This window comes from Euwallacea similis, chromosome 17, assembly GCF_039881205.1.
Source record: "Euwallacea similis isolate ESF13 chromosome 17, ESF131.1, whole genome shotgun sequence".
NCBI classification, from domain to species: Eukaryota; Metazoa; Arthropoda; class Insecta; order Coleoptera; family Curculionidae; genus Euwallacea; species Euwallacea similis.
In genome coordinates, this window is record NC_089625.1 from 2372801 (window position 1) to 2399571 (window position 26771).

Genomic DNA, 26771 nt, shown 5'->3' on the forward strand with positions numbered 1-26771 from the left:
AGGATGAGAAAGTCAGAGTAAATTGAACAATGCAGTGCCGTTGACCTAGTTAATTTTGAATTCAAGAAATAAAGTAAATTTGATCACTTTTCTTTCGTCGATCGTTTTATTTAAACTAAATGCTATTAATTCTGCTTAAACGCGTTTCTGTACGACTGGGTGAATGCGTCTATACCACATATTCAGATTAAAATCTCCTTTATTCCTATATGACGCCATCTACAAGAATCAGTTCAAACTCCTCAACAAAAACAGGCATTTCTTGAAAGTTTGTCATATTAAAATTCCTCCTATTGGTCAAATCTCTTTTAAAGTTTTGACGTCATGTATCTCTGATTGGTCATTAATGAATCTGAATCTCTTTTAAATGACCTTGCTAAGATAAACTGGTTCAAATCTTCCATCAAAATCATTTTCAGTCAATTTAACTCAATATTACCAGCTTTTCCTAAAAGAGTCCTCCTAGAAAATGTTGCCTGCCTGTGTGCGATCAGTGTGTAAGAAAAACATTCCTTCAAAAGTGAGTACTTTATTGATTTTTACGTTATTTTAGATCATTAATCTGGGTTTGTAAGTTATCACTTGAACAGCTTCAATACATAATACAAGGTGTTCAGCATGGCTAAAAGGGTCTCTCAGTACTTAAATGTAAATCTCTCTTCCTACACAAGTTATATAACCTTTAAGGTTATGTCTAACTACGTTGCTCCTCTTTCAGAAAGCCCTCGGTTTGGTCAGCAGAAGCAATCATGGGCACACAGTTGGAGAGAGCCAGTTTGAAACTCAGGTACTACCTCAATTTAAGGCAAACATAGCATAAGCACATTTGACAACTGTTGTAGCCCTTCAAGCTTCACAAGCTTGCCGATGGCCCCTCAACTCACGTAACATTAACTAGAGATGAAGCTCTTAAAATGTACACGCAAATGCACACTGTTCGTCGTATGGAAACGTCCGCTGGAAATCTATATAAGGAAAAAATTATTCGAGGTTTTTGCCATTTATACTCAGGGCAGGTAAGTGCAAAAACTTTATTCATACATTTATTTTTTGGGTTATTTTTAGGAAGCAGTAGCTGTAGGTTTTAAACATGCTCTTCGTCCACATGACTCTGTAATCACAGCTTACAGAGCTCATGGTTGGACATACTTAATGGGGGTGTCTCCATTCGGAGTTCTTGCAGAATTAACTGGCAAGCAATCGGGAAGTGCCAAAGGCAAAGGAGGGTCTATGCATATGTACTGTGAGAATTTCTATGGTGGTAATGGTATAGTTGGAGCTCAGGTAAGATGTGTGAATATTCATTCATTTTTCCCATGTGAACTATAGTGTTATCTTTTAATGAGTTTTATTAAAAATAATATAAACATTGATATGGTGCTAAGAATAGTAGAGTTCATGATCATGTGGCTTGGAATCAGGATTATGTTTTACGAATTTTAACACAATTTGGTGTTGAGAAAAAAAATAAAATCAGATTATCAGAGTTTTTAACAATTATATTTCTTGCAAGATAATTCAATTTTTAATATCATTTAAAATTTTAAAGACATTAAGGCAAGGTTTTTTAAATAAAAATTTAGGTTCCTTTGGGTGTGGGCATAGCTCTAGCAGCCCAATACAAAAACACAGATGGTGTATGTGTGGCTTTATATGGTGATGGAGCTGCCAATCAAGGCCAGGTGTTTGAGGTCTACAACATGGCCAAGCTGTGGAACATACCTTGCATTTTCGTCTGCGAAAATAACGGATATGGTAGGTTCTGGTTGCTCATAAACCTCTTTGATTTTTCCAAATGCAACTTTCCAGGTATGGGAACAAGTGCTGTCCGAGCTGCTTCTAATACAGACTATTATACCCGTGGAGATTATGTCCCTGGTATCTGGGTGGATGGTATGGATGTCTTGGCTGTAAGACAAGCGGCTAGATTGGCGGTGAATTATTGCGCTGCGGGCAACGGACCTATCCTCATTGAAGCCCAGACATACAGATACTCTGGACATTCCATGTCCGACCCAGGAACCAGTTACCGCACCCGTGAGGAGGTACAAGAAGTGCGTCAGACTAGGGATCCCATAACTTCTTTCAAAGAGAAAATTATTTCCCATAATTTGGTGACTGCCGAAGAGATTAAAGTTAGTTTATATAATGGTTCTTTTGGGTTTGTTTTAATTTTTTTCTTTCGGTTTTTAAGGAAATTGATGCAAAAATTAGAACTGAAGTTGATGAAGCAACGAAAAAAGCGAAGGCCGATAAGGAAGTTGGTCTGGATGAACTGGCAGCTGATATATATGCCCATAACTTGGAAGGCGATATTCGAGGTATATCTCTGTTCCAACCCTTGAAGCACAAAAGATTAGGACCAGCTGTGAATATCTAATTTATAAGCACTCATTGTATATAAGTTCAATTTTAGTTCATTTAAAATGAGTGTTAATTGTTCACATTTAGCGATTTGCTGCATTTGTTATTTTTTCTTTATACAGGAACGATGGTGAGATTTGTTATTACTTAGTTAAACGAAACATAATTTTACATCAATTATTACTGTTTTTAATGTATATGTATATAAGTGAGGTTTTGTTGAATCGTTTATCTTGAATTAATTTAAACAAAAATGTCAATTTGTTTGTTTATATGAGCAAAATATTTTTTTAAAAACTGCAGTAGGGAATCCAAAAAATTGAACAATTCTTATGTAAAGATGGGTACACATTTGAATATTTTAGCCCCAAAAAAAATAATGAGTTGAGCGCTTACAGACAAATAGCATGTTCAAGCCGAACAAGAATTCGGTAAATTCAGAATTTTAAATCATAATGCGTTCTCATACAACGTTGCAAATTGAAAGAAGCGGCTAAGATCGGAAAGTCAACAGTCGAGAGGTATACGTGTGAACCCAGCCTTCACTGTGGATACTCTATTAAGTATAAATGCTTCTCAGAAAGTGATGGAATTTGATATCTTGGTCCGGATAGTTATCAAGTCATTAGAGGAAAAAAACTAACATTTGACCTTAAATCCTGAGTAACATGGATGTAAACCAGAAACATTTGGGTTGATCGACTCTTGAAATATCTACGTCATAAATATAAAACTATATTAGTAGTGTGCACTGTAATAGCTATCCTATTGAAAGTCCCCAAATTCATAGGAGAATTCCCTTTTTTCCTGGCACTAAGTCGAAATCACAATGCCCTTCAATCCCATAACAGACCACTTTAACACTTTAGCAGAGTAAATGTCAGTTATACGCTTGTGCTTTTTGAACCTGCTGATTTGCTTACGCTACATTGACCAGTAGGCACTTCTTTCGGAATTTTGGACAGTGGCCCTTGTGAAGTTTTATGACTTCTAACAGTATCTCAAATAGGCCTCCTTAATTTTAAAGGGGACTGTCATCAAAAATTGATTATTCCTAATTAAATATCAAAACTTCAATTTCTCCTGCATTTCGATCGGGATGGAAATTATTTCTCCTTTACAAAGAGCTCTGTAGAGCTTCCTGTTACACGGATCATCATATTTGTGTTTTTGGGATTGAATAATCTCGATAGTTTCCGAATCTTCGTATCTTTTGTATGAAACCCAGAGCTACTGCAATATTACCCTATCTGCAAAAAAATATATAGGTATTCCATAATGTCGCTTTGGTACACAGTTTTATAAGATTGTTTCTTCAATATGGCTTTGTCGTACCACATTCGGATATTTTTTGGTTGATTTAGAACTAATTTATTAAAAAATCACGTTTATATCGACACAATAAAGGCCTTCTACAACGCTCGACAAACACGTCTAGAACTCTTAGATTGTTCGCGATAGTTACTATTTAGGGCCGTATTCTCACGTAAAACTATATTTTATACATTGTGCTCAATATATAGTGGTGTATGTGGAAAGTTTCTAAACTAAGTGACAGACAGATCTTCAACCGCCTAAAATTGGCAAGTGAGTATGCCCCTTGGCCTCCGTCTAGATAGAGGAATACTCTTTGGTTAGATGAATCAGAAAGTGTTCTTTTTGGTTCTTCTGGACAAAAACATGTTAGAAGACCGCTATAATTTGATTTCAACCCAAAATATATCTTGAAAACTATAAAACATGATTCGTTCTCCATAATGATATAGGGTTGTTTTTCGTATTACGGTATAGGTCCGATCCATCGTATTGAGGGAATAACGGACCAAGTTGTCTATGTTGATATCCTGGAAAACGTAATGTTTCCTTATGCTGACGACAATATGCCCATCACATGGACCTTTATACAGGATAATGATCCTAAACATACGAGCTGAAGGGCAAATGTATGGTTTACCATCAATAGATTTGAGGTTTTAAAGTGACCTGTTTAATATCTAGACTTCAACCCTATTGAGCATTTATGAACATGTTAAAAAAGGAGTTTCTGCAGCAACACTAACCAATAATGAAAATTTGCAGAAAATTGTCTAGGGTACTTGGAATGCAATTCCAGCTGACAAGTGTTAACATTTGGTCAGCTCAATGCCAAGGAGATGTTTGGCTGCTATTGTTCAAAAAGAGTACAATACAAAGTATTATTATTAGTTTACTTAAATAAGTTGTTTTATTTTTATTTTAAAACTTTCCTTTTCATTTTCTCTAACTTTTAAAAAGACTGCTATTTTTTTGGAACATTTATTTTAAACAGAAAAATGTAAATATATTCTTTTTATTTGAATAAGGGTTTTTTTCATAAACTGTTTTGCTTTTCCTTACATAATTAGTGAAATTTTATGTTTTTTAGAAAATACAATAAATTATCGAAATGTGTACAAAACTAAAGAATTTTCTTAAAAAGTACACGCATACTATTATTATTTTGCCCACGTTTGTATGTTGCAGGTTTTGGATTCGTTCAGCGATTGTTTGTAATAACCTCAATGTCAAATCAAACAATCTAATAAAAATAAAAAAGCAACTGTATTATCATCATCATTCACGTAAAAAATCATTCAAATACTTTCATCTCTTAATTATTATATAAATATTCAATTATTGAACTTTGGAATTATCTACATTCTTATCAATTACTTGTAGTGCTTTTTCCGGTTCCGAATCTTTGGTCCTTTTCCTCGCGGAACCTATTTTACATTTTAAAAGTCTCTGTCGTGCTACTATCAAACTTCTCTGCACCACTGGATCCTTTTCTTCTACAATAAAACAATCCCACACAATCCTTCATTCTAGTACTGAATACTTACCCTGCTGTAAACCTTCAAACCACTCATCAATTTTCGTCACGAACTGAAGCTCCTGTGCTTTAAAAAAATAATGAATGTTGCCGTAAAGAATCAACAATGTGGCTTTCAAGTTGGGATTTGTTTCAGGTACTTGTTGGTATAATGGAATAAGGCAGTCGTGAACTTTCTTGGAAACCCAAGACGCCGGTTTGTTTTTGAGAAAAAGTTGTAAGGTATAGTCTGAGAGTTTGACTGAAGGATTTCCTGAAATAAGAGAAACCCATACACTGAACTAAATAGTTATATATAAAAAAAACACATACGTATGTAATCGACAAGAATTTCCTGAAACAACTCATCACAATTCCATCGTTCAGTTGGGTATCCATAGAACCTACTTAGAAGATCCCTAAGGGGCATCAGATTGTAACCAGGTTTGTTGCATAGCTTCAAATAGCATATATGAACTATAACTTTGGCTAAAGGAAACTCTGTAAAATTATTTAATTTAGATACATAATAACGTCTTTTGTTAACTCAGGAACATACCAGATAGTTGGGAAGCCATCGGCAGGACATTGGGCCACATCGTGAGTGCCGTAAACAAAACAGGAACGGCAAAATCCCCGGAAAAATAAAACGAATCGCATATAAACCTCCTCATCCGGTGTAAATCCTGGCGCATCCTACATATAGCCGTGTAAAACCGCGTCAGTTGTTTTGCATTTTCTATGGTGCATACAAGTCTACTAAACACTTGCGGCTCTGCCAGTTCTAGTACTTTGTCCAAAACGCCGGGATGCGTAGAATTTTCCAGCTTAATTAAAAAACCTAAATAAGAATTGGAAAATTGCGGTTTTGGGACTGTTTTATATGATGAGTACCTAATAAAATCCTTTGAACACTACTCAGAGGCGGGCCCGGAGGAAAGGAGTTGTCCGGCTTGTCGCAGTTTTGAGAGATTTTGCCTACGACGACCCTACATAAAATTGAATGTACTTATGAAAGTTTGCAGAAAAAATATGTCTTACTGGGCTATAAAATGGTTCGTTTGGAACGCGAATTGCATAGCGACTTCGTTCACTAGAGCGGTCTCGTGCCCAAATGACAGTAGTTTATTTATTGCGCTGGCGACTTTGTCTAGAATAATTTTATCAAAATATTACAGAAATCTACCTAGGTACACATAAAAATTTTTACTTACGCACTCTCATCTGCTGGGGTTTTTGTGTTGGTATCAGCTTAGGTAGCTGGTCTGGGACCACCACATCATCAGGAGATCTAGGGCAATCTTCAAACAATGCATCCCCCTCACACGATTTTTCTAGAACCTCTTCCACTTCCTCTGCTTTTCGTTTTGCAGGTGTAGAATAAATCGCAGGTATATATACTGGTGCCGGCTTAATAAACATTCTTCCAGCTTTCTGTGCCGGTCCAGTTTTGGACATTTCTTCTATCACTTGACTTAAAATGTCCGGCGAAACGTTTATACTAGAGGGTATTGATTTTTTGGATGTTCGCCTTTGATTGTTTGCCACGGTAGTTCCCGATATTAAATCAATGGCATTCTTCTTAGTAATTAAAATATCTTGAACGATATTAATTTTATTTTCATTAGTTTGTACATTTTTAATAAAATTTAGGCTATTAACTTCATTGGATTTCTCGCAGATTTGCCTAACGAGTTTCATGTTTTGCCTGAAAACAGTTAGACGAAGTGAATTTGCCGCCTCCTTTTCACTATCATCAAAACCCCTAAAATCCTCTTCTACTGAATGCTTTGGCACGTCTAGTAATGTTTGAGAAAGTTTATCCTGTGGTGAATATTTTTTAGCAACTTTTTTGGCTTTTTCTTTGTATTTGGTTTTGAAATATTCAAAATTATTTTCAGAAACCTGTTTCAGCTCTATATTATCACATAAGGAATCTTGTTTGATGATTAAGTTTTCAGACCAACTTGTTCTAGAGTCAATAGTGCTTGAGTCTGTTTCGTTAACTACTTTGTTATTTGGAACACAGTTTTCTATTGTTAATTCCGATTCGATGCAATCCTGATCAGAATTAGCGTTTTTTTCAGGGAACACTGACCCTTTTCTGAAATCAATACTTTGTTGATTATCAGAATCGCTTTCGTCGTCTATGATGAATTCTTTACTTATAATCCTTTTATTTTTCGCCACATATTTGCATACTTCTTCATAAGATCTATCTGAAGCATTAGTCTGAAGTTGTTCTACGTTTTTAATCTTTGGAGGCCTGCCCCTCTTTCGTTTCACTACAGGTGTTGTGCATTTTACAGTTGTATTATTGTTCTTTTTATGGCTTAAACTGTCCAAATCATCGTTATCGATAAACTTTGTTTTATCCTGCATCTTTGAAATTCTATCTGACCATCTCTTAACTGTTGGAACCACAGACAGAGGTGTAGGGCTTCTAGGGGGTGTCAATTTATTGACATCAATACTATTTTTTGCTTTAACGTCCTTTAGATCCAAAGCAGCAGTTTTTTCATTAGTGACATGATCTGCTATATTTAGTAACTTTTCCTCAGTAACATTTTTAGCTTCATTCGGAGTAATACCATTCAAAGGGCATGTCTTAATATATGGAACATGAACAAGTCCATTGGAAATGTACTTCAGTTCAGAATCATCACATAAGGCATCTTGTTTTATAATTAAATTGGCCGACCAGTCTGTTAAAGAGTGTGTTCCAGAGTCGATGGAATTCGAATTGGTAACGTTTAGACCATGATTGAAGACATCAGTATTTGGAGAATTTTGAGTGCAGGTTTCTATTGTTAAACCAGATTTGATGCAGGGCTGATTAGACCCAATGTTTTCTTCGGCGAATATTGATTCTTTCTTGAATTTAGTGACTGAGTTGGCAAACCAGTCTGTTGGAAAGTGCATTTCAGGATCAGTAGTGTGTAATTTGGTGTTGGTTTCTGTATTATTAAATATTTCAGTATTTAGGAAATTTTGAGAACAAGTTTCATTTGTCAATTCCGATTTAATGTAAGGCTGATCAGAATTAGGATTTGGAATGTCCTGAGTTTCAGAACCGCTTCCTCCTCTTGTCATAAATTCTTTACTTACAGTTCTTATATTTTTCATTACATAGTTCCCTACTTCTTCATCAGATGTATCTGACATATAACTCTGAAGTTTTGCAGGCCTGCCTTTCTTTCGTTTAATTGCAGGATTGGGTTCCATTTTCACTGAAGGTAAGCGATTATAAGACAATTTGTTTGTAATAGTGAAATTAATATTGTTCTTCTGTAAGATTTGAATTGCGTTAAGAATTGTATCTCTAGGGCGGTTCTTGCGTTTCGCCTTTAGAGTAGTATTCACAGGATAAGGCATCCAAAATTTCTTTGGATGCCGATCATGTTTTATTAATCGTTTAGGGCTTTTTTGTTTTGGAATGAAAATAGCTTGACTGCCAAGCTCTGCATCAGCAATTTTCAAATCATCATCAAAATATACAGACATTTTATTTGAAATATTTTCTAGTGAACCTTCAGGTGGAACAGGACTAGTAATTGAATTTTTAAGTTGTTCATCAGTTGCTCTTAATTCATCACCAAAATCTATGGCCATTTCATTCAGACAACGGTCTGGTGGAACAGCGTTAGTAATTGGGGTTTGCATTATAGCATGTAAAGCCAAGGAACCTTCTTTAATGTCTATACCTGGAGTTGGAGGTGTTATAATGATGTTTGGGATTTCATTCTCGAGGACTTTCTCAGTGGTAAGAGCTACTGCTGCAACTGCAGAAAACATTGACAAAAAAAAAGACATAAAATTTTTGGCAAAAGAGTTGTGAAGATGTTATTTTTTTTGTAACACAATGCTCACCTTTTTCTGACAAACTTTGACCTGATCTTGACATTGGCGACAGCATCAACTCACAACAAATCATCTCACTAAAAATGCCCTTCAAGTCCTCATCATCAACATCTGAATTTTCTTCACACCTACCAATTGGTGCATTTTCAGTCTGAGTGTAAACGTCACTTTTTTCTCTCCCTTGCAGCTTGAATAATTCCCCTTTCAAGCTTTCGCATTTTTCCTCCAAATTCTTCAATTTATCATTATCCAAAATAAGTAAATTGAGTTGCTCTTGAAGTAAAGAGATTTCCTTGCTATGTTGCTGTTTTAGGGAGTCAATAATTTGCTGATGGTTTTGAAGTGAAGCTTCTGCGTTCTGAAGAGAATCTTCTACATTTTGAAGCTAAAATTTCCCGAAAATAATAAACTTCCTAAAAAAATATTCAAACATACCTTTGCTTTTGTTGTAGCCAACTCCTTGTCTTTACCCCTAGGAGTTTTAGTACTACTTAGAACTAAAATCTTATTCTCAAGATTGTAGTTCTTTTTATTTAAACTATTAATCTCAGTTTTCAACTTCTGCTCAGTTTCCTTGAACTCATTACACAATAGCTTCAGTTCTCTAATCTTATCATGTAGTGTTATTTTCTTTGTTGTAGTCCAAGGAGCGAGTTTTTCATCACAAGAGCATTGTTTAACTTTCCCCTGTAGATCAGTAATTGTCAGCTGTGACTCAATAAGATGCTGCTGGTATTTCTTCTGAATTGTAGCATACTCATTCTTCAAGTTAGTCAGCTCTAGTTCCTTTACATCTACTTTACATCTTTCTAAATTATCAGTAAGCCTTTCATTGTGAAATTTAAGGGTGCTCACTTCTTGGGTTAAAGCCTCATTTTCTTGTTTCAATTGTTTAATTGCTTGATTTGCCCTTAACTTTGATTTGGTTAGTTTGTCATTAGCTTCTTTGTATAAGACAATTAGATCACTGAAAAAGATTATGTTGAATTAGTGTTGTTCAAATTTACAAATTATTTTGTAAACCATTTGAAAAAAGGGAAATGCATAGATCTTTTTCCCTATGTTGATGTAGTATGCTTTCTGAAGATAATAGATAGTCCAACACCATGAAGTGAAAGAATTTTTAGCTCAACATTTTGAAAAAAAATGTTTGCAGACTAGTGACTGTTAGGCGATAGGTTAGTCAACTGTTTAAATGCCCGATTTTAAATCGGTTGCATTTATTGCATGTACATGAATTATACATTCATTCTGACTAAACTATGGCACATAAAAAGTTCAAAAAGTGACTAGTTTGCAGGGATTCTTAAAGATAAATATGAAATTAAAAAATCCCTTTCATTTTAAGGCCTTTTAAATTTTTATCACAATTTTTTTGGGGAATCTTGATACCTGTTTTTGTACTTAATATTGAAAATCAACAGACAAGATAATGGTTTGCCCCTTATCAGCAATGCATTAAGGAACTATAAATTAATATTTAGGGATTATATATTTCCGTTACTTACTTAGTTTTTATGATTTTTTCCTTAATTATTGTAAAATCTTGTCCTTTAACTGAAAATGCTTCTTCCATAATTTTTTAATGAACGTAACCTAAAAATGTAGCGTTTTGGACGAAAAATTTAATACTTCCCGGAGATAATTGACAACCAGTAGGGCTAAACAGTGTTGTTCCTTGATGTAGCAATTTAAATTGTAATAGTTTCACAGTAATTAAAGCTTTTTAAAGTTTAAATAAATAATTTAAATAATGCCCTTAAGCCGGGACATAAAATTCTGTAAGTATGAAACGACAAATTTGAACGAAGTTGACTTGACATTACTTTCAACTTCGAAGTATCGGTAGTTAGAAGACCTGACACAAGATGGTATACGCGTCTGATGATTAATCTTATTCAACATCCCTACTTTTTTGGTCACATCACTCATAAGATAAGAAAGGACACATATATATCATAGGATCAGTTAATTAACTTAAAACGAATGATGGCACTTCATTGATTTTCTTTGACAGATGTCCTAACCTATAAATAGTCAAAAATAAGAAAGAGTACTTTTCCAATTACATAAGCAGTTCTAATCAATTTTTCACTCAATTCTCTAACTAATTTCTACAAACAATGGCAGTAAACTTCGTCCAAAAGCGTTTCGCGCATTCTGCTCTCCAAAAATTCTGTTACAACCTTTCCGGATTCAACAAATACGGCCTCTGGAGGGACGATCTCCTTTATGAAGATTCCGACGTCAAAGAAGCTCTAAAACGGGTCCCCGAGAAGACCATCGACGAGCGAAATTACCGCCTTTTAAGAGCAGTGCAATTGTCCCTGCAGAAAACTTATCTTCCCAAGGAACAGTGGACCCAATTGGAAGATGATAAGTTGTACCTTACCCCCCACGTAAATGATGTTATCAAGGAGAGAGAAGAAAGGGAGGAATGGAATAAGACTTATTAAATTTTAGTTTTTATGTGTAGTAGTATTTAAAAAAATTCTTTGTAAACATAAAAAGAATGGTGAAGCAGTTAAGCTTGTTACCGATAATTGAATTGTTTGAGAAGGTGTAAAAATATATCTAATAAAAATTGAGAGTATAGTGATTTCAGTTGGTAAAATAAAGATTTAAGAAGTGTTGACGACATTTGAGTATTCTAGATATAGTAATTTAGAATTTTAAATTAAACACAACAATTTGAGACAATACAAACATTTTTCTTAACTGAATTTTAAGCATATATTGGACAGTATCTGTAGATCTCAATATCATGTATTGTATATGATATAACCCTAATTTTCCACCAATTTTCAATTTAAGATGCAAAACGCTACCCTATAATGCAATTACAATAGAATTATATCACACCTATAAGCAAATTATTACAAAACATCAGAATCTTGCCATGCATGCCGCCTTTTTTCCCAATAATTCGTTCTCTTCAACTTCCATAAAGTGCTGCAAATTTGTGGAAGTGCTTGCGGATTTTTTAAACCATAAAATAAACAAGATCCGTTCAATCAAGACGAATATGCGAAATTTAATATTCATTTAGAATCTGATTTAAGATTGAAAAAATTCCAGATACTTGAGAAGGTATCTGCGAAAAACCCAATGGTTCGAATTTCTTATTTATTATAAGAAATCTTAAAAATGTATTAATTCTGAAATATTATAAGAAATGCTAATTTTAAAAAGATGAAACTAGAGCATTGTTAAGTCGCTTTTTATAGAAAATTTTAAAATGTTGCAAAATTTTTCCCAATATGCATCAGTTACAAAATAAAATATTTTTCCTCACGGCGCCATATGGGAACTGTATTATTTAAATTAAAGCAAAATTAAAAATGTAGACGGCCTTGCTTCTGCAGAATCATCGTTTAAAAGGCAAGTTTGAAGTACTCATGCAAATTTGACTGGAAATTAAGCCAATTAAGGAAACTTGCAAACTACCAAAAAAATATCGGTTTTTAGTGATTTTAATTTTTGTATCTTTCTCCATAGTAAATTTCACAAAACGTTTCTTTTTCGATTTATCGATATTTCTGTTAAAATTTTTTCCAAAGTTAAGCGAAAAATCTGAAAAAACGATATGGTGCTCATAAAAAACTTATTTTCTTCTGTAACATTTATAACATAAGAATGTCTTAATTTTATCTTTCTACAATTCTACAAGGGTGATAATTGCCGGAAATTTATAGCACCTTGTATATATCATTAATTATTATTGGCATGAAATCTCTAAATAAATGACCACACTCATGACTATGATGTACCTAACAAAAGGACGCATTTTCTTGGAAGCAACACCGGACAAGATGTATTTCAACATGTTATTACTTTAAAAGAAACTTGACCCCCATCACTGGATCTGCAGGCGTTTGCCAGCCTTCTTGGAAAGCACACCCCCGTTTACACGCTATTATGCATTCGCAAGGGTACATTTCCCAAACAAATCATTTCTGCATTGACAAAGGGTCTTTTTGGGATCCGCTTTACTCGGTTTTCTCGGGTTTAGGTACAGAAAATGAGACGCTTTTTGATTATGCTATAGTTACAAGTTTCAGAGTGCTTTTATCGATAGGTATTTAAAGTTTTATTTTATTTTTATACAAATTCTCTTTAAAAGTAGAATACTTGGCACTAGGAGACCAATAATAGGGTAATAGCCTAAAGGCCTAAACCTAAAAGCAGACAATAGTCCAAAGCCTATAACTATGGTTTGCTAAGAAAGCGGTGCTATAGTATAGGAACCGATATAAAACTTTACCCCCGCATTTCACATTCATTTGGTTTCATATGTGGCGGTAATCATGATTGAGATTGACAGTGCAAAGTATTATTAACGTCATATCAGGGTACCGTTTACCTAAAAAAGTGCACCTTAAATAAACGTATCTCCAAGGATCTTTATGGTACCATCTCGACCCTTCTTGATTTAACGGTCTATTTAATGGAGCCATAAAGCTCGGTGCAAACGAAGGTTTAAAGAAAACATAATGTAGTACAAAAATTCATGAATGAAGTCTATGTTGCTCTAATTTATAAGAGTCTGTAAGAATAGAATTTTTGCCGTTACTTATTCAAAAACAATAAAAATTTACTTCATTTGCATTCCAGGAAGTCTGGAGGCTGTCGCTGATTATTGAAAGGAAGATAGATAACACACATTACTTCTCTAATAAGCTCGATTTTGATTGGCGAACGTCACAGACAAATGAAAAATCCGCTAACTAACCGCCAGTCCGTTACATTTTTCCAATTGTTTTAACTGGTGTATTGTGTTCGTGTTCCTGAATTTTTACTGGTATTTTAAGTTTTTAAGTTTATTTTAAGATAAAAACAGGGTAAAATTCATACATACCTGCTTTGTGAATATATTAAAAGCGATATAAAAGAGTAATTTGTGTTTGGTAAGTGTTTATGTATACTATTTTCAATTTTGTTTTCACATTCAACATAAGTACATCAAACAGGATTTCTGCGTTTATACGAGTTAAAATATTGAAATAACGTATATTCGGATAGAGAGACATGAGGATATGCGTTTAATTTAATCCAGAAATGTAATTTTCGTAAAGTGATAATAATTTATATTATAAATCAATTGAAACTTCTCCATGCGATACCAAGCCTACCCCTATTCTATAAGATGGCGACTGTGAATCTTTCAAGAAGAATCCGCGTTATTGAGTTAACTTCCCTGATTTTAAGAAACAAGGAATTGCGCCTTAAAATAGTAACACTACATGGAATTATTGTCCCCTTCATTTCCAGTATTAGCGCTGAATTTCTCTAAGGGCCACTTAAAGACCAAAGCCTGCCACCATTCATCATCCCCAAATCCGAATGGAAAAACCGCCATTCTCGCCTATAATTACACCCCCAGAATCATAATATTTGATCTAACGGTACAAGTCTGCACGTATTGGGGCGAATCGCTGTAAATCCCTCGACCAATCGAATCCGGCCCCGATGGGAAGTTTGGTGATTCGGAAATGTAATACCTATCTACCTGTTGAAGAAGACAATCGGCCAGCCGACCGGCTACTCTCGTACATCATTACTCCAACAACAGTCCATAAATTAGTAAAATAAATGTCTGAAGAAGAAATTAATCACTGGCATAATGATGTAGCGGGAGAGGTTAGCGAAGGCCTACGATAGAAATATCGCAGCCGAAGTAGACTGAAATCATTTGAAAAAAATATTTGTCAATACATGGAAATTTATGTGTACTTACAGCAGGAAATGACCGGGAATTTTTTATGTTCCATTTTTCATCACTTTTTTATTAATTTTTTCGTCACACTACGTCACACTATGCACTTCGGTTTTTTAAAGAAATTTGCAAAACTTTCATAAACTTCCTAATTCTTTTTACTTGTTCACTACGCAGGTTAGTTTTATTCTTCAACTTAAAAGGGAATTTATTTAATGTTAAGATAGCGTTTCGTTATATCACGTCTCTTGAAACGACTATCCTTTCTGCGGGGGACGTGACTTTATTTGTAAAATTGTATATTAACTTTAATTGAATGTTGACGTGACAATTTTTTCCTAGATCAACTCGCTTCTATTGGCTCTTAATGGTATAGGAACATGTGAAAGTGACAATGAAACTTGTGGCGACGCAGATTGGTAAAGAAAATTAATTCGCTAATTTGCTTGTGTAAATCATTCTTATTCTTACATGTTTCTATAGAATTACGGCTTTGGTGGTAGACGCTGAAGAAACGTAAAACTAAAGTTTATATGTAAATATGGTGTATAGATGGTGATATTGGGCTGCAAAAAAGAGGGTTGAGAGCATCAATGTTAACGCTCGCCAGTAATCTAATTCATCCCCACTTTTTCAAACCAAGATTAACAAAGTATACACGATATGTTATGAAAGTATGTAATGCATATATATGGATGCCATAAATGCACACTTACTGCGTAGTTATAAGATTTTGTTTTTTAACTTAGGGGCGTGTACATTCAATGTTAGAACAGTATTAAATTGATGGTACTTAGTCAAGTCACGCTCTCAAGAATGAAAGAGTTGCTGGAGGGGGTTTCGGATTGACATGAATCGATTGTAAATGATATTTTATAGAATTCTGTGTTAATTTGTTTCTGTTATTTGGATGGATAGGTTTAGAATTGATTTGGTCTTGTGGAAACATAGTAGGTTTTGCTAAACACTGTCGGGCGGCGTCTTGCGCAGTCGTGAGCTGCCATTACTACGAGCCGCCTAGGCAGATCAAAGCGGCACCTGATTGGTCGGACCCGACAGAGAACCGCGGATCGCGCCTTCATGTGCGCTTAGCGGCCAGCGCCAGTCCAGTTCGTGTTGAGTAAAGGGCGCCGCCGTGGATATCCGCCGACGTCGTCAGCGAGCACGTGCTAACCAGAGCACAGCGAACAGTAGCGAATGTCGCGGGGTTGCTCCTTGATGTTGTAAACAAACAGATGTAAAAGTGCCGCGTTCGGGGTTGATTTCTCGGGGATTGTTCAACCGCTGATGGCGTTCTCGTCGTGTCGCCTCGCCCCCGGTGATCCAGTGTAGCGGGCTGTGATGCCGCTGTGTCGTGTTTTCAAGTGAACCATGCCACACGTCTCGTCCAGTGGAGGCGATGATCTCGGCAGCACCGATGAGGTTAAGGTGTATAAGGACGAGGGTATCGATGAAGACGAGAAGAGGTCCTCGGAGAACCTCACCGAGGAGAAGAGCAGCCTTATCGACCTCACCGAGTCGGAGGTAAAAATAAATGAAAGTGATACAAATTCCTGGAAAAGGCAAGCGTGATCTTTCTTTGTTTTTGTGGTCTGATTTTGGAGGCGAGTAGGCGACGGAAATCGACAGCTGACTATCGAGTCAGTTTTGCGAGGTTTTGGTTTAAATTTGTAAACAATTCCGGCTTCGACCGTGCTGTTGGCCGTCGCTTCGGATTCGACGGAATGCGAAACAAAATTTCTGACAAAGGCAGCGATTTTACGCACTTTCTAAGAGAGATGGAAATGTTGCTTGTTTTCCAGGATTCATTAGATTTTATTGAGAATGAATGGGAGTGGGGTACTAGACCGCCCAATCCTTAGAACATCAAGAGAAAAATTTTAAAGATATTGAAATTATTTCAAGATTTGTTTTGTGCGAAAAATGGTTTATGTCTGGAATTTCAACCATTTATATATAAGAGATCCGTTGAATCTGAATTAAATAATAAAATTATAAAATGGAAATCTGCAAGCAAAAGTACTTTGCAATTATTCCGTTGATTCCAATTGATAATTACAGATAAAGTCTAAAGTTGAGAATTAATAAGCACAAAATAAGTAACTTTGATAATTGTCACAGAGTTAAATGGAAGTACACCAAGGAACCGTTATTGAAGAAGTCTCAAATCCAAGAAAACGAATATATTTTACTAAACACTGAGATGTGGCCTCTTTTTCAGCAAGCATGAATTTATTCTTTACCTATATTTCAGCAAAAGAGCAACTTTGGATCTAAAAAGAACCAATAAACTAACAAGTTGGTACAGTAATCACCAACACAGAAAATGACTATTAAAAAAATATAATTTAAATTAGGCAATGATTAATTACCAATCACTTACCTGAAATCAACATTTTGGAATGATTACGACTCATGTCAAATGGGGTGGATACCATGAAGAAATTTTTTGTTCAACATTCAATAACATACAATTAAAATTTCTCCTTGCATTTCGAATTACTGTTTGAATTTATATGTAGATTTAAACTTAATAAGCGTCAAGAAATTAAAAATTCGAAATTTTAACTGGAAATTAAAACAAAATTAATGAATAATTACAGTAATTAGTGGAGAAGTTAGTGAATTAGTGTAGTGAATGATGTAGAATTTAATTTTATGGTTGAAAAATTCAAAGAAATGAGAAGAAACCTCATAAGAATCTTGGGAAATATTGTAAGAGACGATCTTAAAGACTCGTAGAGGTTGATTTCGTCCCGATTCTCTTTTTTCTGGATATAATTCACTATTAGTATACTTACTGTTGGCCCTTGACAGGACTTCAAGTATTCAGAAAATTCGTAAAATGGGGAATTTTTCCTTGAATATTTCAATAATGTTGAACTCCATTTCTCTACAAATAACCCGGTACCTAATTGTAAAATAGAAAGGATTACTATGCAGTGGTCAGCACAGAAGACATCTCATAGGTATAATAAAGTCGAATATTCAGGGTTTGGAACAAATTGTACAGGAAAGAAAATAAATAAATTTGAGTGATATAGGAATATAAGTGGAAAACTGTATTACCTATTGAAAAAAAACTAAATTCAATAATCATTAACTTAACATAAATATTGATGGCAATGAGGAACCAATTGATCTTATTTCACCATGGGATTCAATTTCAGTGTTTTTTAAAAATTACTGATAGACCCTATTTAGGTAGTTGCTTTTAAAACATCAATTCACGTATTTCTTCACTAACTATGATTACCTTAATTATTGCTAACAGGTGATTTAAAAAAGTATAAAAGTTGAGAGTAAAATCTTATTTTTGGAAAATTTGTGAGGAGGCACTGTATTTTAGCCGAGATTGTAGCCCTCGAATTATAAGTAAATAAATAGAGAAGGCCTCAATAATATTGTATCAAGGCTTCTATGTCTATATACATGGTTTGGGTCATAATAATATAGCATTAATAAATTGTAATAGACCAAATAGGGTATACCAAATTTTACTAATACCATGACTTGAGGTCTTATCCCCTCTGTATATTCAGTCATTTACTATAGGTTTGATATAATTTATTTTTGGTTTATTTCTTCTGGAGGATCTGGTTTATTATTCAGAGAGTTCACATATTTCGAAATTACTCTAGGTAAGAAACGGCACCAAAAAATAGGTAGGAAAGGTATGAAATAATAATAATAATACAAGAGTGTAGGTAGGACTTGTGTACTTACCTGCCAAAATTGCCAAGAAATGGTCCCCACCAAATATCACTAAAATTAGCTTTAAAGTTGTCAAATAAACTCTACTTTTTATAGTGTCATAACTTAAAAATATAATACACCCCTTGTTAAGTTGGCAGGTTCTGCCCCAGAATTACTTAATTCTTGGAAAGGACTGAGTGATTGTGCTCTTACTGGGTGCAGGTAGGGATTTGTCCGTCGGTTTTGGCGTTTCAGGGCTGGTGCTTTGGGTGTTTTGGCTTAAAATTTATTTGAAAGTTACAATACATTTTTCTGTGTTATTAGTTAGGTTCTTACCGAGTTTTCCCTTTGTTTAATGGTTGGTTTAAGATGTTACAGCGGCGTTTTACAAATGATTAAAATTAAGATCTTGATGACAATACACAGTACTTCATATTCGTAGAAAGAATAATGTGTAAAAATCAAGATCTAGGAGAATAAAGACAGAATATGGCAGAATTGTCTTGAAAAATTGAGATATAATAGATATATGTAAGTGTGAAAATATTTTTTCACTGAAAAAGGTTGAATTGTATCATGGCTTAACCTGAGTTCAGCTAAACTCCAGGCTAGACTTGACCCTCATATATCTTGAATATACATAAGAAGTCTGTTTACATCAGATTGTGGTTATTGTGACAGCAATGCTCTTCTCATGGACGTCAAAATTTACGACCGTCGGTTTTAGACGAACTAAGCATAAGGCCCACTTGGTGGATACCCTACCTTTAAACTCGAACTGAAATGGAAGTTTTATATAATATATGTATATCAGTATTTGTGCGTCAAAATCTTAATTGAAACCACAGGTGAAGTTTAAACAAGAGTTGTACAACCTGATATAACACTTAATTTGACTTATAGCCACTTGCATCAATGTATTTGACAAGAGCTACTTCAGCTACTTCAAAATTAATTGATTGATTAAATTTGTCATATAACTTTTAACAATGTACTGAATTTAGAGGTGAATTAACACTGGGTATCTTATCAACCCCTAATAGATAGTGATCGCTTAAAAGTTAACAGGCCTCAATTGTTATATTACAAATAAAGTAAATCAAGTAAAAAACAGTAAACAGTTTATTGTGTTTACATTCAGAATTATAATCAGAATAATATAATAAGGAAAATGGGGAATTTTATTGGAGATTTATTCAAAAAACTTATCCTTAGCTTTAGTTAGAACGTTTATGGGTTACCCCGTGTGTGTAAAATATATGCCTTTTACAACAACCTAATTTGTCCCTATTTTTGTTTCATGGTGCACCACGCAAATAATATTATATAGCAAAATATTAAAATGTAATCGAATAGTAAACCTTCTGAATTCACCTTCCTTTCCAGGAAAAATCTGGAGGCTTCAATTCCTCAACCAAAAATGCTCAACGACCGGATTCCAGTCCAGTGTTTGGTAAGTTGTATTCCCATCATGCCATTTAACCACATTTAACTAAATTCCGTAAATGTTTGCGGTCGTTTAGGGTCAGTTAGGTAATTTTTACTGTTATATATGTGAGGCATAGCATTCAGGTAACATCAGTAAATAATGTTAAAACAACAGTTTGTATTGCAACCATGATTCACTTATCTTTTTTTTAATCTGATGCTTCTGCTATACAAGGAAGGATTTTAGTCATGGGTTAAATGTATGAATTCATCAGATATGGATCATAAAATATGCGTAGCTGGGGTGTATGGTTGGTTTTGGCTTTTATTGCTTGCAGTAATCCTAAACCTTTTCAAAATAAAATTTTTGATTAAAAGAAACGGCACGAGTGCATCGCTCTCGCGTTTTTTGGTTGCCAAATTTCGTTTAATTTCTCTGAATTGTACCTTAGGTATATTTGAAATTCAAAGAGTTTCTTCACCTTTGCACTGAAATGCAAATAACAGAACTTCTTTTATAATTTTTACTTTCCCAATCTCATACCTCCCATAGGTACTTTAGTTTGAAAGTTAGATGAGTTTCCTGCACGATTTTCCCTTTAAAATCTAAATTATCTTTTAATAGAGAGGGAGTAGCTGCAGGGGGGGGGGGGGGGGGGTTGCTTGCTAATTAGCTCCCTCTGACAGGAACAGGGAAGAAATTTTGTATTTTACTGAGATTCTCTCGGGTTATTTTTGTTTGATGAAAGTAAGGCTGCAACAGACATTTTGAATAACGAAGAAATCCGCAAAAATTCGATACTTATTTTCCTCAAGCAAAAAGACCCTTGGACGTGCTTTACATGCATAAGTGAATCCGTGTAATGGATTCATATTTCACTTAAACAATTTCTAGGAAAAGTCGAACCACACACATCATTCAATATGGGTTACCTCATGTCCCCCTACGGCTATGCCAACGGAGCCCCCGGACCAATTCCAGTATCAATGGTAAGTTTTTTGCTTAGTTTGACACTGGACTTGAATTAATTTCCTATGTTGCGCTGTATATGGCAGGTGTTTTAACGTTAATAAGAGCCCGTCGTTTAACTTATTAATTTACTTATCCGTCGTTACGCAACGTTACTAATTATTGGGTTATTTTTCAATTGTAACCGCCGGGGTACGCCCACGATCGCGCATGAATTTTAATTTTGTCGAATGCCTTTAAAAGGTCGAATGTCGCCCACGTGAAGAAACGACGGAGTCGGTTCTATTTGTCCGCGTCATGTTATACCGTGTGTAACAGCAATTGTTTCCTACAAATATGATGCAAGAGAGAGGGAAAAAATGTAAAATTTTCAAAAGTTTTATGTTGCGCTCCTCATTGCTTTGTTTATAAAAATATTGCATGTATATTTAATTGTACAGTGTGGTTCAAATTTGGGGCCGTTTGAATTTTAAAAACTCTAAGATATAAAAAATTTGTGGTTTTCTCAGTGGTTTCTCTTTGTGGGTTAAAAATCTAAAAATTTGAGAGTTTAGATTGTAAAATAAAATTTGGTGGTTCCAATTCAGGGTACATAAAGTCAAAAATCCTTTGAAAATATTAACATAAAAAACTTTGTGGTCTAAAAGATTAAAAATGTCATATTTCCGGACAGGTAACCTAATTTTACGGCTTAAATTGAGGGTGAGGAATGTTAAAATTTCATAAACCTGAATTAGAATTGTAAGTTTTGAAGCTTTACTTCTTAGTTTGAAAGGGTAAACCTTTTTTTAATCAGTCGAAAAAACCAAGTACGTTGATTCCAATTCAAATAAATATGCCAATTCATCGTCAGAATTGGAAATTTTGTTTATTTACTTTGTGGATTAGGGATCAGTAATTTCATAATTGCGAATAAACAAAAGACGAAATCTGATTCGAAAATGTTAAGTTTTTCGGATATTTGCAAGACCAGTTGGATTGATTTCAATCTCTTTTTTGAATAACTAAATGGTCCAAATTTTTTACCGAAATTCTATCTGCTAGTAGTTGCTGAGATCTCAATGGTGAACTTCGAATTTGGAGCACCTTGTACAACTACAGACTATAGCTGACATGTGTCCAGGTGAAAGCTCTGTATAAGTTCAAACGAAGAATGCTTGGAGGCTTTTTGTTTTGTTTTGTTTTTTTAGTGTTAAGAAAATACGGAGTGTGATACTAAGAAGGCACAAAAGAACCAATATTTTAATGGACTCATTTGTTTGCCTTCTATGGCAGCTTCAATAACTCGATTATTGCTTATCTGTTATGTTCAAAGATGTCTGTTTATGGCGATGGAATACTGTTGCACATGCCATTTTGCGAAACCAATTAGCCGAATAATATGACCCAAAGATCGGTGTTATTGTTGTTCTGCTACAAGAATAATTGGGTGTAAAAAGGCAGTCTGTCGAAATTGATGCTGGGGTGTTAATTTTTATACGAGAACGTTAGGTTAATAATAATTGAGCATCATTTCGAGGCCCGAAGGGAAGGCATAATTGCTAGCCGTCTGCTTGCATAATATAAACCGTGATCGAGGTGATACGTCCCAGACTCAGGGGCGTAGGCCAAGGTTATTTTTAGACACGTCTTTGGTTGTCAGCACCGCGTCTTGTAGCGTTACAACTTGAAATAAAAAAGTGTGGCACCCACCACCACTGACCGGCGGTAATAACTTGGGATGAAAATTAGGGCCCATATGCACGGTACAACACCATCAGGCCGAGTTTCAGCCAAACAAGAAGACAACCAAAACGAGCCTCGTCGAGGAATGATCTTTGGGACAGGGTTGCATTAGTGCGAAATTGTTCTCTACATAGTACAAACTACAAACATCACTATTTTATTCTTGATATGTAACTTGTTCGCACAAAACCTGAAATTGTTAGGGGTTTTGTATGTTCAATCATTGATTTGGAGGATGTGAAGGGTCGGATCCGGTCCTGTAGCGAGCCATCAGGGCAAGAGCGAGCGAGAGAGAGAGAGAAAGAAAGAAAGAAAGAAAGAAAGAAAGAATGGGAGCCACATTCCAAAGGTCATTGTACAAGATGACTTGCCAGGACCAGGTCAGGTGGCCGCTTTTGAGAAGCCCCAACCCCGTCGTAAGCGCACCAACAAAAACTGTCTGTTGGGCTTAAGCAGGTACCACACTACGTGTTTGTGTGTTTTGGCTTTCGGCGGATTTGGGTGTCGTCCAGCCAACCGAAGGAAGACTGAATGGGACGATGGAATTCAACTTCGAAAATTCGTAAAAAAACGAATTACCATCGAAATTTGTTTTTAAATTATCGCCGTCATAACAATCTGGGTATCTGCATAACGTTGTGGGAGTACCATCGCCGGACCGACGGGCATATGCATAAAAATTGCCGATTACGTTTTTAATAATGAAACGGTATAATGTATGCCGGTTTTATTGCCGACAGAACGATTTAACAATATTAAGAGTTTTACGACTATTTTATCGTTTTTACAAATTCGATGCTATATACATAAGTAATTGCCCTGGGGTGGATCTAAAAGTCCACCTCAATCTCTGAAAAAACAATGATTTATGTCATTCATTAACAGATAAAAAATGATTATTAATTTTCAATAATTAACTTAATGCTATAATAACAGCACTAGTTGGGAAGTGAGGTGTAAATAAGACATTATGAAGATGCCAAGTCCAGACACAATGGTGAAGGCGATAAAAAATTATTTACATCATTGTACCCCCAATAATTTAAGAAAATGTCATTAAGGAATTATGACTTTTTTTCATGATAATTTTCCTCTCATAATAAAGGAAATTATGATGAAGGCTCTTTATCTTCTTGATTATTAGGTTATTTAATGGTAAAAATTTTGTTAGCTTTTAAAGCCATCTTGCAATTTTAAACTGGGGAGATTTTTACTCTGTAGGAGAGACAAAATTTAATCAGTAACGGCTTACTTTTATGAACAAATTTCAGAATATTTTTAAGAAACATTTTCCAATAAAAATATCAATAACTACTTTAGCAAAGTAACATATTTTCTGAGGGAATCTTAGATATTGAAGGGTAAAGGAGAGCATAGACGGTCCAGAAGTGGACTTCTATATGATGTTCTTCAGACTTAAAGTTTTATGTATTGTATTCTGAATTTAAACTATTTCTTAAGGCTTTTTTTGCGGAAAGTGACAAGAGTAAGTTTCGTCACCTGTCCTCAGATGAATGAGGCACAAATCTCTTTCTGGTAAATTTTTAAAACATGTTTCGATTTTTCATCCTTAAAGATATTGAATAAGTACTATCTGTGGGCGTGTAATTGGACCAATTCGAAGTTCCGAAACGTCATTCATACGTCACTAAACTGTCAATTGAAATGTCAAGAGATGGTAAGAATGTCAGTTGGTCATATATGTAACATTGCACCTGTCATCGATTTTCATCTAGAGTTTTATGACGATTTTCGACCGTCTTGAAAAGAATTAGCATTATGTAGAAGTAAATTTTATTATCACACAAATTATCTCCAAAGTGATAAGTGAACAATTAGGGAAAATAAGGTTTCTGGGAATTCTTTAAAAATCTGTTGTCTTGAACTTTAAATGTAAGAGGAATTTGAACACCCCCAAACAATATTTTTTTATCCGTTATTTTTACCCAGGAACGCTGACATAATAATAATTATCATTTAATTATAAAGTACGATTTGATAGAAATAATCATACATCCTCCAATGAAATTTGTTACTCGTAAGTTTAACATAAAGGCGAGGATTTATCGTTTACTATTCAGGCTGTAAACAAACAGATAAATTGCGGTTTCTTGACGAAAATAATGGCTGTAATAAAAAGTTAGCTGGTCTAAAGTGTAATGCTTGACTTTGTTTTATTGCTGATAAGATATTTGTAATAGCGGGCCGTGGATGTCACGGTTATGCTTCGAATTAGGATACCTTCAAGGGAATTTGAAGTAAAAAGATCAGGTTCGGAGTGTTGCCTTGGATTAAACACCTAAAAGAATTGAACGTAGTTTTTGCCGGCATCCCACTAAAATTGGGCTCATTTTTTGGACGAGAGGCCATGTATTAGGTAAAGGGTGATAAAAAAATCTCAAGTAGGTTTTGAAATATCAGGAGCCTGTCTGCATAGATTTAGATGTTTAATGGGAAGTAGTAATTGGCTTAATCATTACCCCACGTTTACGGTTCACAGCCTGCTGCGAGAATTTTTTAATGATCACCCGCCATTAAGACGTAAGGGGTATGTCATTTCCTCTGATTTCACTGCCATGGATTAGTGTTATATTTTCCAAAAAAACGGGTGAGGGGGACAAAATTGTAAGAAACAACGCTACGTCCAGTAATGTTCTATTTGGGCAAGCCTTCATCAAGAAATTCGGAAAGTTAATCACGGATTAGAAAATTGTTGTTGGAAAATTATTTATTTACTTATTTACTAGGTTTTTAACTTTGTACCTTTCGTCTATTATTCATATGCAAAAAGTTGTGCAAAAAGTTAAATTTCAATCAAATATACGAGAACATAGTATTTGCTAGAATCTGCTCGCGGAAAATCTGTCAGTTCCCAGTGATGTCACATTTCTTTCAAGACTTAGGTTATATGTCAAGAAGTTGGAATTCTGCATGGTAACATTTCTGTGATCATCTTTTTTTTAAACACATTCTCTTATTTCATTAGGTTATGAAGTCGAAGGTCAGTCGGCAGTTCAACAGCCTCAAAATGCACTTATTAATAATCGCGGCAGCATACGAGGATTCGTCAACAACCCAATTTTTCCATGTAAGCCTATCTCTCTCTTTCTCCCGAGCCGGTGACCGTTAACCACACGAAAATGCGCTTTTGTTTCGTGCCTCTTCTCGCTTCTCGAAAGCATATTATTTCCACGATCGTTCGTCAAAGTGCGGTACCCGGTTCGGCGGTACCGAGCCCCGACACCCTTCAATTTGGGCCACTGTAGGCCACGAAGCGCGGGCGTCTCTTTTCCGTGCGTGGCCGCCGGCCTTAATTCGTCTCTGTCGTCGCCTGGTTGCCGTTCCTGCCCCGTTGCCAGATTTTCCGCATTTCCATATTAAATCCACGAAGTTGAAGGTCACTAGAGTGCAACCCGACAACGCGGCCTTAAGATATCGAGCAGCAGCGTCGGCGTATAAAGAGTTATCGACGTTTCCTTCGGAGTCCGGTAGCCGTACTCTTGTCCTGATCGCCCATTATTCACTCGGGTTTGCATGCTGCGGATATTGAAGCCTTTTCCACACTAAACTGACGTGTTTGATTAGGCGATCGACACGAGGTGATTGAAGCCTTAAGGCCCGAAGCAACGGTTAACATTGCGCAGCCGCCGTGTACGCGGCTAAAAACCGGCTAATTGCAGCTGTTTTTACCTGCCACGGACCGGGTGGAGAGACCTTGTGGGCGAAAATTATAATCATTTTGTCATTAGGGCGATTACAAATGAACTCCGCTTTATTCTCGCCTTGTTTGTTCATAATCAGGGGTCCCGGAGTAATGGGACTGACGAGATGGCCGGTTCGGTTTTTTGCTTCGGCGAGCCGAAAAGTGCCATTGTTTTTATTCGCGGTAGCGGTTGTGCATTTAAATTACTTTATGAAATAGTGCAAGTGCAAATCAAACGGAAATTGATTAATTGAAAAGCAGAGTTGTTGGGTGGTTCTTTCTTGCCGTGTCTTACCTTGAAAGTGATAAAATATAAAAAACTGATAAAATAGAAAATCATACCGGTTTTGGAAAGATTACAAAAGTCTTTAAAATAATCTCATCATGTGCTAGTTTGACTTGCTAATTTCGAGATAAGTTAGTAAAGGCAATAAATCTGTAGGCTCCAAATGCGCATGCTCAGTAACCCATGAATTAA

The 26771-nt window shown here is 35.3% G+C and overlaps 4 protein-coding genes across 10 annotated transcripts in view; 3 read left to right on the plus strand and 1 right to left on the minus strand.

Annotated features, from left to right (window-relative positions):
- The window catches only part of LOC136414339 (pyruvate dehydrogenase E1 component subunit alpha type II, mitochondrial-like), a 57407-nt gene extending 54878 nt beyond the window's left edge, over positions 1 to 2529 (plus strand). Inside the window, exons 2-8 of one of the 2 annotated variants that reach the window (XM_066398311.1) lie at positions 403 to 520; positions 719 to 787; positions 843 to 1016; positions 1066 to 1284; positions 1584 to 1755; positions 1810 to 2135; positions 2195 to 2529. In XM_066398311.1, coding sequence (XP_066254408.1) covers positions 470 to 520; positions 719 to 787; positions 843 to 1016; positions 1066 to 1284; positions 1584 to 1755; positions 1810 to 2135; positions 2195 to 2380 — 1197 coding nt within the window. In that variant the 5' untranslated portion in view covers positions 403 to 469 and the 3' untranslated portion in view covers positions 2381 to 2529. The other variant, XM_066398312.1, reaches the window with a different exon arrangement.
- Positions 2530 to 4928: 2399 nt separating this feature from the next.
- On the minus strand, positions 4929 to 10835 carry LOC136414365 (putative leucine-rich repeat-containing protein DDB_G0290503). Its single transcript, XM_066398342.1, has 10 exons — positions 10564 to 10835; positions 9491 to 10022; positions 9065 to 9440; positions 6409 to 8976; positions 6236 to 6344; positions 6089 to 6183; positions 5754 to 6035; positions 5528 to 5695; positions 5226 to 5468; positions 4929 to 5174 (listed from the first exon to the last, which is right to left on the minus strand). The coding sequence occupies exons 1-10, from the start codon at positions 10629 to 10631 to the stop codon at positions 5017 to 5019; spliced, it is 4599 nt and encodes a 1532-aa protein (XP_066254439.1). The 5' UTR covers positions 10632 to 10835; the 3' UTR covers positions 4929 to 5016.
- Positions 10836 to 11089: 254 nt separating this feature from the next.
- LOC136414223 (cytochrome b-c1 complex subunit 7-like) lies at positions 11090 to 11695 on the plus strand. The gene has a single exon (XM_066398102.1). The coding sequence runs from the start codon at positions 11179 to 11181 to the stop codon at positions 11509 to 11511; it is 333 nt and encodes a 110-aa protein (XP_066254199.1). The 5' UTR covers positions 11090 to 11178; the 3' UTR covers positions 11512 to 11695.
- Positions 11696 to 15816: 4121 nt separating this feature from the next.
- The window catches only part of pan (pangolin), a 99882-nt gene continuing 88927 nt past the window's right edge, over positions 15817 to 26771 (plus strand). For 3 of the 6 annotated variants that reach the window (XM_066398277.1, XM_066398280.1, XM_066398281.1), the window contains exons 1-3: positions 15822 to 16295; positions 19854 to 19920; positions 20791 to 20885. In XM_066398277.1, coding sequence (XP_066254374.1) covers positions 16143 to 16295; positions 19854 to 19920; positions 20791 to 20885 — 315 coding nt within the window. In that variant the 5' untranslated portion in view covers positions 15822 to 16142. Of the gene's footprint in view, positions 16296 to 19853; positions 19921 to 20790; positions 20886 to 26771 lie in introns of all 6 variants that reach the window. The other 3 variants (XM_066398284.1, XM_066398285.1, XM_066398279.1) reach the window with 2 other exon arrangements.